The following is a 13,158-nucleotide window of genomic DNA, read 5'->3' as shown; positions in this document are numbered from 1 at the left end:
CTTTTTTTTTTTAAGTTTTATTTTCTTAAATAATTTTTTAATTTTTTAGTTGTAGATGGACATAATATCTTTATTTTATTTTTTTATGTGGTGCTGAGGATCGAACCCAGTGCCTCACGTATGCCAGGCAAGCACTCAACCACTGAGCTACAATCCCAGCCCCCCCCCCTTTTTTAAAGAAACTTATCAGGGTTGTGGCTAGGGCTGTGGCTCAGTGGTAGAGCACTTGCCTAGCATGCATGAGGCATTGGGTTTGATCCTCAGCACCACATACAAATAAACATATAAAATAAAGCTATTCTGTCCATCTACAACTATAAAAAAATTTTAAAAAAGAAATTTATCAGCACACTGGGGAGCTATTGTTCTGCTGAACACACTTTGGGTAGTGCTGGTCTATTTAATGAGGTAATAATGACATTTTTATGGCCTCTTTGCTATTCTGAGTCTTGTTCAGTAGTTACATTTTTATAAAAATTTTGTTTTATAATTTTTACAAAAAGGGCTCACGTATCCCAAGGATCAGAGTTAGTTACTCTGTGTTTGGTTAGCACTTTCTACCTTGGAGAACCTGGGAGGATTTCTATAGGTTACTCCTCATCTTATGGCTCATTTGCTCCTGAGTTCCAGAGATCTGTTAGGGGGTGTACTCTGCTCTGAAACTATTTGAATTGTGGTCTGGCTCTATCACAGCTGATGTTGGTCCATCCCTTTCTGTGCTTCTTGAATGCCTACTGCTCAGACTCACTCTGGCACAGACAGATGGACAGACACTACCAGGGTGTCATGGGTAGGCTCAGCTGTGGATCACATATGCCAAAAATAAAACCACAGTGTTCTGTCTAGTCAAAACTGGGGCTCCAGTGTTATTGAGTCATTATTCCATTCTTTATTGTCTGACCACTTGTGATCAGATGAGAATTTGTTTCCTGAGCCCTTATGGCTAAGATGGAAGAGTGTGGGATGATGGTGTGGTTAAGTGGATTTGTAACTGATGCTGTGGCCTTACCCAGGGTGAGTTGCTTAATGGATCCATGTCAGCAGTGGGGTGGACTCCAGTGGTTTGCCACAGGGCCCTGTCCAGCCTCAGCCTCATCTTGGTTAATTTTTTTTTTAAATAATTAAGACACAAAGGCCCACGTATCATATTTTGCAGGGAATTTATATATGGGAGAATTAGCTAGTACGGTGGAAAACAGTTAGGATTCAGAGATGATCTGAGGGGGCTAAAATGTTGAGGGGCATTGGACAGGCAATGAGGTAGCCCTTAAAACAGATAAGAAGTTTAGAAAGTTAAGAATTTAGGTGTAGCCAGATGCAGTGGTGCATACCTATAATCCCAGTGGCTTGGAAGGCTGAGGCAGGAGGATTACAAGTTCAAAGCCAGCCTCAGCAACTTAGTGTGGCCCTTATTTTGAGACCCTGTCTCAAAATAAAAAACAAAAAGGGCTGGGAAAATAGCTCAGTGGTGGGGTATCTGACAGGCATTTGTGATGCTTGAGTTAGCACTGAAAAAAACAAAACCAAAAAACCTTAATGTCTGATGAGATCATATTGTTTGTGGCACTTGGCAACCCATATATGGGGGACTGTTTGGTTCTGAGTACCTTATTTGAAGAGGAACTCTATAAATGCACAGCTATTAGGGTTCATTCAGATAGTGATGTGTATGGAAATCAGTCATAGATAGTTGAAGGAAATGGATAATATTTAGACCAGTGAAGAAATGGCTGAGGGACGTGTGATAACTGTCTTCATCTACGTGAGGGACTGTCGGAAGATTAAATAGCTTTCTTCATCCAAAGAGCAAAATCAGGGCCATGAGTAGAAGTCATTTTCATCACAATGGAGGAAGCACATTCTAATAGTTAGATGGCCTTGTGAGAGACCCAAGTGATTTGGAAGGTCAGCTCTTCACTGGCAGCATTCCAGGACTGCCTGGACCTCTGCTGTTCAGAAAAGCTGTGAGAGGCCTTCTTGCAGTGGGGAGATGTGCCCAGTTGATTGCCAGCGCCCTCGTAATTCTTCATTTCTAAACCATTGAAGGTGGGTGAGGCTTGAGCCTGTGTGACACCTTCAGCATTACAGTGTGACACTTCAGGAAAATGACAGAAGCTTTGCCATTTATTTGTGCCACATTTGAAGCTGTGGATTTCATGTGAAGTGCACAGCCTGTGTCTATAAGAAAGTGACTTACATGATGTGACTATTTATCACATGTGGAGCTTGTATGCACACATGTACGGCAGATATGTAATTAGGGAAACCAGAACTTAATGTGCCATCAGAGTGTTAAATTATTCAGTGTTCCTTTTGGTTGAATAAGATATAATAATGGTTATTTTTTATATAGCTTGCTTGAGATGGAAAGTCAAAAAATTTTTAGACTGAGATAGACTGCATTCTTGATTTCTGACTTTTACTTTGTAAGTTTTAGCTTCTTCCTATATGTCCTTTTTTATTCCTCTATTCTTTCATTATGGTCTTCTCTTGTGTTAAATAGATATTTTCTATTATGCACTTTAATCCCCTTGTTTCTTTCACTGGATTGTTTTTGAGTGAACATCTTAAAACAATCTAGTTTGGATTAATACCTACTTAATTCTAATAGACACCAAGAACTGCTCCATTATCATTGTATTTTGCATACATTGAAATACTTGGAACCTGGTGTCCCATAGGTCTCTGGGGGCTCTGTGCATTTTCTTCTTCATTTTTTTATAATTCTTTCTTGGATTGGATAATCCAAAAATTCGCTGATTTTTTTCTACCAGTTCATATTTGTTATTGAGTCTCTCTAGTGATTTTTTTTTTGTTTCAAATTTTGCTGTATTTTTCAACACTAGAACTTCTACTTGTGTTTTTCTTTAGACGTGCTTTCCTTTAGTATTTTGAACATGTTTATAATAGCTGATTTAAAGTCTCTGTTTGATAAATTCATTGTCTATACCTCCTCAGGGACACTTTCTACTGACTGCTTTTTACCCTGTGCATACGTCCTACTTTCCTGTTTCTTTGAATGTCTTGCACTTTTTTGTTGTTATGGTTGTTAAAAACTGAACATTTAAAATAATGTTGCAACTCTGATAATCATATTTTCCTACCTCTGAAGAATTTGTTGTTATTACCATTTATTGTTTTTGGTTGCTGCTGTTAAGTGACTTCCCTAGTCTCTGTTCTTTATCCTCTATGGCCACTGAGGTTTCTGCTTGGTTAGCCAGTGACTGGACAGAGATTTTCTTAAATGTGCTCAGGTGTTCTTTGTATGTTGGGACACCCCCTCACTATCCCAACAGTTTACCACTCTGCCTTAGCCTTCACTTCCTGCCTGTGCAGGGCAAGTCAGCCAGAATTGAGAGATCAGGGCCCCATCCGTTTTTTTTCTGGGCACATGCACAGTACTGCACATGAACCTACATTCCAGACTCCCAGGAATAAATATATGAGAACCTTTCAAAGACAAACCCTGAGAACACCTCATCCCCCAGTTTTTCCTGTCTTTATAAATTTAAGCTTTCTTGGTCAGCTTCTTGTTAGCTCTACTGGCAGTGCCTCCTCTGGCATCTATAGTGCTAAATTTACTTAACACTTATTGCTTTAAACAAATGCCCTGGAGATGGGATAGAGGTCAGATAAAGACTAGTTTCAAGAACAGTTTTCCAGCCAGGTGCCAGACAAGCCAAATCCTTTGGGGATTGGAGTTTAGGGAGATCTAAACCTGTTTGGCACCTCTGGTGGCTGCGGGGCTGCTGGTTTTTACAGTATCATAGTTGTGAGGCTGTTGTTTCAGGGCTGCCTTGTGTCACTTCGCTGCTTAAGTACAAGTTGAAAGTCGAAGATCTTACTGATATGCAGCCATTTTTCATGATTACATGCACTTTAGAGTGTATCAAGCCTTTCATTAAATCTAGAGTCCTGAAAAAAGTCAGTTGTGACTGGGGCAGCATTCTCTGTGGTGTTATGGAGGAGCAGATTTTCAGAGATGCAAAAGTTAGCTTTCTATTTGTGCTTCATCCACCAAGGCCCCCTTGAGCAACGAGACTCTGCCTTGTGCATGATGCACATTCTTTCTCACTCTCTGATGCTTCTCTCTTCTCAGCTGTCTCTGGTTCACGAATTAGCCCCAAGGAGTGCTAAAGAGCACAGATTCCTACAAACCGCTGGTTACCACTCACTTTATTAGAAATGAGTTTCAACCTGCTTGATCCTGCATTACCAGCATGTACCATAAACTGGATCCTATTGATCTTCTGAATCACTCTCTCCTCTTGCCAGCAGAGTCCATTTTTTTGCAATCTGGCCAGCTTTGTACATTATCCTGTGATGAAGTAAATCCATTATTCCCCTAAATTATAGTTGGAAAACAAAACATAGCTAAAACAGCTTTTTCCGCTGGATACTGTTGGGATTGAGATTCAGGCCAAACATAACATCAGTTGCTGTCTACCAGATCTTGCAGGCCTGGTTAACAACTTTGAGTTTTGTGTTAAATATATATATTTACATATGTAATACATATATTTTAAAATTCTAGTTGTAGATAGCCACAATGCCTTTATTTTATTTATTTATTTTTATGTGGTGCTGAGGATTGAACTCAGTGCCTCACACATGCTATGCAAGTGCTCTGTCACTGAGCCACAACCCCAACCATATATTTAAAATCTATATATTTAAAATCTAAGTTCTCATTTGTAACATAATTTTGGATTTTTATATGACCAGAGATTTGACTTATGGGTATTTATTTTATTATAGCCTCTCATTTCAGAGGCCAGTCTTCCATTATATAAGATGGAAATACAAGTGCTGTTGGTAAAAAGTAGAAATTCTGTTCTGAAGAGCTGTGTATGATTATGTAGCTAATTACCATGGTAAAGTTCATAATTTTTTTTTGCATTTTATGTACTTGTGCATTTTTTCTGTCTCATTTGTTAGATAATAATTTAATCAAGCAGGCTAAAATGTGAGATTACATGGTGGTACAACAATTTTGAAATCTTGAAAGATAAAACTGGAAACATTTGCTTGTATTTTTTTCCACCTCGGAGTGTTTTGTTAATGAGACATTTTATACTGCCATAAACCCAGGGCAGTAATAGAGGTGTTGATTGATTTTTGGATGGTGAGGGGCCCTTCTAATTGCAGATTTTGACATTTGTGTCACTTCTGCTGCTTTAGGTGAGCAAGACGTGGAAGGTGATTGCTGAAGATGAGGTGCTCTGGTACAGGCTGTGCCAGCAGGAAGGGCACCTTCCGGAGAGCAGCATCTCAGATTATTCGTGCTGGAAGCTCATCTTCCAAGAGTGCCGAGCCAAGGAACACATGTTAAGAACCAACTGGAAGGTAGGCAGTGGCCAATAACTTTACCTGTGGAAAAATAGCTTGCAAAGACATGGGAGTCCAAACCTTCAGTTGCAGCCTGAGGTTAATTGCCAGAAGTAGAGGCAGAGGGGTGTGCTGATCGCCATTGATGACCTGTTTTGTCCCTCCTTGGAAGATCTGCCTCTGTTTTCAGTGACAAATTCTGAGAGCATCCCCCTATTATCCAGGGAAGGACAGCTGAGGTTGGGCTGCCTGTCACTTCCCTCTGCTGGTTAGGGTTGTTGGAGTCATATTTGATATAGGTCTCTCTCACTTTTGTCACCTTCTTGGAGAGTCCAAGAACGCAGAAGCACCACCTGCACACAAAAGAGGAGCTGCAAATGCCATTTTAGTAACTGTAAGAGGGAGATCATTGCACATCCTTAAGAGCTGTCTTCTCTTCCCTCATGTAACCCGCTGGCTTGCTGCCCTTGCATTTATCACTTAAAAGTCTCTACAGAAATATTAGATCACAGCTAAGAATTTGCACAGAGAAGTGTTTCCATGGATAACTGTCGAGAAGCGTGCTACATAGAGCTGTGAGAGGCATGACAAGGCAGTGGTGTGCAGCAGCATTTCTTTCCTGCCCAGGAAACTGGATATTCATGAGTAGAGAAGAGATAGAACCACATTCTTCTCTCCCATAAAGTCAATCCTAATAGATTTTAACATGAATGGCTTTTGCTCATTACTGATGGTGACATATTGCCTATGTGTATGTCTCTCCCTAGTCACCTCATAACCTGATTAGTGACTGATATGCTTGATGAGGGCAACCTCATGCAGTTCTAGCAACATTAGCCAGAGCAGTGTCTCTCTAATTCAGGGTTGCTCAGCCCCGGCACTAGGGACATTGGGCCAGCCTCTTTTTGTAGGGAGCTGCCTTATGCATTGCAGGATGTCAAGCAGCATCCCTGGCTTTTACTTACTAAATACCAATAGTATTCTCATCCTCCCCCAAAGTTGTGATAACTCAGAATGTCTCCAGATATTGCCAGATGTCACATGGGGGCAGAATTGCTCCTTGTTAGACCTGCCATTCTAAGGAGAATTAGTACAGGTATTTTTTCTTAGGACATTAAGACACCACCCCTAAACATACTTTATATACTTCTTCAGATACTTGTGATTACCAGCAAATGTGGTTGGCTTACTGTGGATTGTGGCTATTTATGTGCACATACTTCCTTTATATTCAGTGATCTCCTTGAGGACAGGTCCAGCATCTCACATGACCTTGCCCTCTGGTTCAGTGTCTTTGATGTATGTGGTAACTCAAACGTGATGTTAGTTGCCATCTTTGTCCTTTTGAATGCCCAGGTAACTTGAATGCAATTCATGCCATAGAAAAATATCTGTGGAAGGTGGGTGAAGGTGAAGTGCTTGTCTCCTGGCTGCCCTAAAAATAGTATAAACTGCATCTTTTTCTCACACAGAATCGCAAAGGTGCCGTGAGTGAGCTGGAACACATTCCTGACGCGGTTTTATGTGATGTGCACTCTCACGACGGTGTTGTCATTGCTGGGTAAGCCAAGCAATTTTCACTTACTGCTCTTCTTCTTAGAGCCTTTCATTTTTCAAGAACTGCCCTCTGAGCACAGTGACCTTATCTTCCTGTGAGAGCATGTACCTTCCCCAGTGACAGCTGTGCGTAGGGAGGAGAATCTCTGACTCTCTTCTTTAGGATTTGAGAGCTCAGTAGTAAGTAGAGAGAAGCAAATAGTGTGGAGCAGATTTGTGATTCATTTGTCTTAATATGTCTTTCCTGGCTTTTAAATCACTCTCGTGGCATGTTATGTTAGATTTTCATTAAGGCAAACAGTTTGTGTTTTATGAAGACATAAAAAAGTCAAGCAAGAATAATAAGTGTTGGCACAATCAGGTCCTGTTCTTATTCTCTTGTTCTGAAGCATTTATTATGAGGAAGGGCTGCGGCCACACATAATCTTCCTTGCCCACCACATAGTATGTATTTGCTATTTAACTTGTCTGGAACTAGGTTTTTTATGTGTCTCCATGGCCGAGAAATTTAATTTTAGCTTCTGTAAATTCCTTTGGCTTCTGTTCCAAAAACCACTTTCATGAATTCTTCATGTTTTACTACAGAGGTGCATTTATGTATTTCTTTAATGAACTATAAGAAGATCAATTTTCTTTGTGGATTAGGAAGGTGTCTTGAACTACAGTCTGCAGTTGTAAACTTTTGATTGTATGCTTTTACCATCTCAAATTGTATGCTCAAATGTGAAGATCCGAACCCTTAAACTTCTGCGTCTCCATGGGCTTTGGCTGAGCTGCCTCAGTGAAGGTCCTACCTACAGGAAACCAAAACCAACCTTGGCTTAGACTTTTTCTTAAAAAAACTTTCCTTAAATAGCATTCCTTGAAGAGCACTATTTGAATTGAAATTCCAAATAGATTATTTAAATATTTTATGATATGCCATGTTCCTGAAAAATTATTTGTTTTAAACAAGCTATACCCAGGAGGGACACTTCTTTTTGGCTTCTGTTTCACTGGCTATAATTTAGAGGTTAATGTCATTATTGGGAGAACTGTAGCACTGTTATTTTTAGAAAGATTAATGGGTCAAAAATCTGGAATTCCTTCCATCCAGTTATCAGTAGGTCATGAGGCTTCTGCCCCTCATGGCTGAAATGTGGACCTCAGAGCTTACGTTATGCATGGTGCTTCCATCCCCCAAGTCCGAGAGTCAATGGCTACTGCATAATGTATTTATATCCTTCTGACTTAAAGAGTCTCTCTCTGCCTGTGTAAGAAGATGCTTGAGGACAGAATTCTGAGATTGGACTGAACAGTCCTAAAAAGAGATTAGAAATAGAGGAGAGACTTTCATCCCGAAAGCCAGTTATACAACTTTGTTATCTGGTCATGGTCTCTGAGGCCAGGTGCCAGTCCTCCTTTCCCTGCCTCCCTGCCTCCCAGCTCCCTGGAGGTCTGTTCAGTGCTGCAGATTAGGCAGCATAAAGCCCAGCAATGGCAGAGTTTTGTGGATCGATAAGATGAAACTTGAGCTGTGGGTCAGAGAGGCTCCTCAGGGCTCCTCTTTCTAAGAACCTTGTGTTGATGGCTTAGCATGGGATCCTTCAATCTTGCTTGTATGTAGAGCATCTCGTGTTTATCATTAAAATTTTATCTGGTGGTTACGATGCTTGTTTTCTGGGTCAGCTCTCGAATCCCTTTTCATTTGAGACGATGGTGTTTGTGGTTACCTCATTCCCAATCAATGTTGTATTCACCAGGCCTTCTGCAGTTATGCATCTCCAAGGAGCTTCTTAAAGAGACATGCCACCTCACCTTGCTTTCTCTTGTACTTACCTATGTTCTTTTCATTTCCCTTCTGCCTTTCCTTTTTCTCTTTTTTACCCAAGTGGAACCTGTTCAGAAGTTTTGTTTTATATAACTATAAACCATTTTTGCATTTAAACCTATTAAATATATCTCACATAATTGGTGGAGAGCAAAGATATGCAATATTTCTTTTTCTTTCCATCTTTTCAGTTCTCTGTGTAAATGTCCTAGGGTTGGAGTCAAGTTGCACAGGACTAGGCTAACTTTTCTTGCAGTTGGACTCACAGTTGACCCAGTCAGTGGAACCTTAGTCATTCACTCATGAACTCACTGACAGATGGTGGAGCACCTGTCATGTGGCTGTGCCCCCCAACCTGTGCTTGCTTTTTCAGCCATGTGCAGACATTATTTCTTAAGCTTTTGACCTTGCAGTTTTTGTCCAAGAGACTTTGCTTTCCTATCTTAAGAATAATCTGTGGTTATCTTTTCCTGATGTGCAGAGTTCATTGACATTTGTTTCCCGTCTACCTTTTTCCTCATTACTCCCCTCAAGTACACTTTGGGTTTTTTCATGCTGTTCTAGTTAGTCATCTCTGATCACATCTTTGTTTTTAAACTGAGAGGTAATTCACATACTGTAAGATTCACCTTTTCAAAGTGGAAAATTGGGTGATTTTTGGTAAACTCCCAAGATTGTGCGGCTTCTGCCACTGTTTTAATTCCAGAACATTTCACCACACTGAGCAGAAACCCAGTCCCTGTCGTTTAAGGCCCGTGCTCCTCCCAGAGGTTTCCATAGCACTCTAGCCTAATAAACAGCTGCCCTGCACCCAGAGCTGCTCCTCTCACAGCACCTGGACATGTGCTCAGCTGTAGCACCTAGAGCTGCTAACCATGCTGCTTTGTTGTCTCAGTATTTTTTTAAATTACTGTTTCACTCAGAAATAACACTGAACTTTACAGCATGGATCTGCTTTCTAGTAATTTCTGAGCATCTTAGCTAGGGGTGCTCTGTAATATTCCATGACATGCTCTGTAGTGCTTGGGTACTATTTTATTGGAATAAGCACAAAAATTTAATATACAGATGACCCCTTCCTCCACCACTTATATACTCCATTACAGTGAATAACTGGAGAATGCCCATTTTCTCTTGTTTGTTCTCTAATTTCTTAGTTGTTTCAACTTAAAAAATTATATGATTTTAAACCTGGAAGGAACCTCTGGTCTGGTCCCAGAACACCCATCTGTGTGAGTCGTCAGAGGCAGAGCAGGGCATGTGTGCACCGAGTGTCTCTGAGACCTCCACACAGCCCTCGTTTACTAGTCTCGAGCTGTTCTATTATTGTGTCATTCTGGTTTTTCTTTGGTGGTATGCATCTTTCTTTTCTCTTTAAAAATAATAGTGGAGCTAAAACCATGTTCGTTTGTAAAAATATTATGGAGTGGAAAAGAGAAAGCCACTTAAGTCCTACCATGTAGCATGACTTATTCGGTTGTTATCTCTGGGGTGTGCCATTTGGTTTTCAGTTGGTTTTTATATACATTTTTTAAAAATAATATAATCATAGCCTGCATTATTAAATCTTTGCCCTTTTTCTCCTCACTAAGCTGGTGAGATTTTTTTCATGTTGTTACTTTGCATTACCTTCTTTGCTTGGTTGCGAAATTCCATGAATAATTATACCCTAATTTTCTCATTTGTTCCCCTAATAGTAGACATTAAAGTTATTTCCTATGTTGTATTATACAGTCTCACATAGTTTAACAATGAGGATATGTTTTGAGAAATGTTTTGTTGGTAAATATTATAGAACTGACATATACAAACTAAGATAACTGACATCAGTAGACCATATAATCTACTAGGATCACATCGTATATGTGGTCTCTTGACCAAATGACTTTATGTGGCATATATTTCTATAATGTTATGAATATTTTATATACAGAGATTTGCATATTTTTTCTTATTTTAAAGCAGTGTATGTATAAGTATTCTTTATTTGAAAATTATAAGACACGTGTTATTGTAGAAACTTTGAATTCTGTGTAAGAGTGTAGGATTAAAGAGTTAGTTTTTCCATTGTCCTTGCATTCCAGGTTATATTCATTCGTAGGCTAAAATCCAAAAATGGGATTACTATGTTTAGATAAATTGATTTTTATGATTTTCCAGGTTAAAAAATTGTTTTTAAATGCTTTCATAGCCCTCAATTTCTTTCCAGTTTAACCATGTGGTTTGAAGTTCACAAACTGTCCCTCAAGCTCACTCCTGCATAGACCTCCCTGCTTCCTGTCAGTGCCAGAAATAACGCTGAGCCCTCTGAGGTCATTGGTGGTCTTTTGGTCGGTGAATGAGTAGACTTCCCTGCTGAGCCTCTGCCAGTGTGGGATCTTGTTGTTTGCACCATCTTGAAAAGGTGGAGACCATATAGTCAGCAGTTTTGTACCCTCGGGGCCTGAAGCCAGTCCTGGCACCTAGAAATCTGGGAACCTCAAATATGTAGAATGAAGACTCCTCATGCCAAGCCTGCACTCTGGGCTCCCTTTGGCCTGCCTGCACTCTGTCTCTAGCCCTTCCTCTTGCCTTTCTGCGGTCTTATCTGGTCACTTTGCCACCCTAAGCAGCATCCCAGAAAATGCCTGAACTAGCAGAAGTTCCTTCATCTGTAGCTGAGCAGTTGAGACATAGCAGTGACCTTCCTTTAGGAAGAATTTGTGTTTAGAAGTCTTGAGTCAGGGGCTGGGGCAGTGGCTTACTGGTAGGGTGCTCACCTAACACGTTTGAGGTACTGGGTACAATCTTCAGCACCACGTAAAGATAAATAAATTAGGTATTGTGTCCATCCAAAACTAAAAAATACTTTTTAAAAATAAAGTCTTTCAATAGTACAGAATAAGCCACCTGACTTTCTATCAAAACCCCATCTGTCTGCATTTCCTGTGTGATGTGATGGCCCCCTGAAATGCTAATGAGGTTTCATGTGTGTTTTTTGTGTATTTTAGAGGAAGAGATGTTATCTAGAAAGTTGGTTGATAACAAGAGATTGGGAAATATGTCTTTGCTCCTTTTTAAAAAATTATATTTTGGTTTTGGGTAGTGACAACACTTAGAATAAATGTTTTAAAAATTATGTGTTGGGACTGGAGGTATAGCTCAGTGGTAGAGCATTTGCCTGGCATATGTTGGGCCATGGGTTTGATCCCCAACACCAAAACCAAAATAAAATTACATGTTGTTTTTTTTTTTTTCATTGAGGAAAAAATAATAGAAGAAAAGGGGGCGTGATAGACAACATCCCTGTTCTAATTGTGATGCTTGGACTGTTCTCCTTTTCCCCAGCTGCACTCTGGAAGTTACAAGTTGCAAACAGATGACATCATGAGTTCAGAAAGGTCACAGTACAAGACCTGGTTGGGGGGTGTCAGGTAGGGTTTGCCATAAGTAGTGAAGGAGAGCCACCTAGTGAAGGAGAGCTTCCCAGGTAAACCTGGGAAGAGAGGCAAGCCTTGGGCTCCTTGGAGTCCCTGTGCCAGCTCTGCTGCCATTAAGCTAATAGCTCACAGAAGCTTTTATCAGATGCCCAGGAGTATGGTGGTGTTTTGCAATAAACTCCCTCCTCACTGTTACTTAAAATCATACATCTGGAGCATTTCAATTTATATAAAGAAACACATTTTTTAAAATTTTCACATGAGAGGATCAATTTCCCCTCTTTTGGTTTAAAAAAAAATATTAAGCAACCTGTATGATGAAGTTTGTTCAATACTTCTAGATGCTTGCGCCCTGGTTTTCCTCTACTGTGATCTGCCTTTTCAGCATGAGCTCCTGTCCTTACTGGAAGAATCAGTGACTCTTTGTTCAGGTTTATCCTCTACCAAATGGAATTGAAGGGAAGAATTTATCATTTAATGTTGCAAAAATTTAGCTTCCTTCTTTCTCTAAAAATATTTAATTGTCCCATTTTGTTTCATTCCCTTTGAGGCAAGTGTGCCTGAGAAGATGTACAACAAAAGGCCTCCCGCCCTCCCTCCCCCACCCTCTCAGACAACATGATGAACTCTGGCTGTTGCTTTGGCTGCCAGGCATGACCCAGTTCAATATGTATATATATTTTTCCCCTCCCTTTGGCACCCCTGGGGATCAACTGCTGTCTGAATCTTTGATAGCTTTAGTTTACCTTTTGATGCTTTTTTTTCCATATGTATATTTTTTAGTTGTAGGTGGACACAATACCTTTATTTTATTTGTAGTGCCAGAGATTGAACCCAGTGCCTCATGCATGCTAGGCAAGCACTCTACCACTGAGCCACAACCCAGGCTCCTTGTAATACTTTTAACATTAATAATTTTATCATTATTTTACAATTAAAAACTATTAGGAAATATTCGTTTAAACGTAGTCATCTAAGGTCACTTTTGGAGTGCTTTGCTTTTGGCCATTTCTTCCTCCATCTTTTCCATTATTTGAAAAATGT

The 13,158-nt window shown here is 40.1% G+C and overlaps 1 protein-coding gene across 1 annotated transcript in view; it reads left to right on the top strand.

Moving 5' to 3' along the window:
- The window catches only part of Fbxw8 (F-box and WD repeat domain containing 8), a 108,590-nt gene that overhangs the window by 23,393 nt on the left and 72,039 nt on the right, over window positions 1-13,158 (top strand). Inside the window, exons 3-4 of the mRNA XM_026386028.2 lie at window positions 5,182-5,346; window positions 6,801-6,889. Of these exons, the coding sequence (XP_026241813.1) occupies window positions 5,182-5,346; window positions 6,801-6,889 (254 nt within the window). The remainder of the gene's footprint in view (window positions 1-5,181; window positions 5,347-6,800; window positions 6,890-13,158) is intronic.

The sequence above is a fragment of the Urocitellus parryii genome, chromosome 3 (genome assembly GCF_045843805.1).
Source record: "Urocitellus parryii isolate mUroPar1 chromosome 3, mUroPar1.hap1, whole genome shotgun sequence".
In the NCBI taxonomy this organism is placed as follows: domain Eukaryota; kingdom Metazoa; phylum Chordata; class Mammalia; order Rodentia; family Sciuridae; genus Urocitellus; species Urocitellus parryii.
This window is presented reverse-complemented; position numbering and strand designations above follow the sequence as displayed.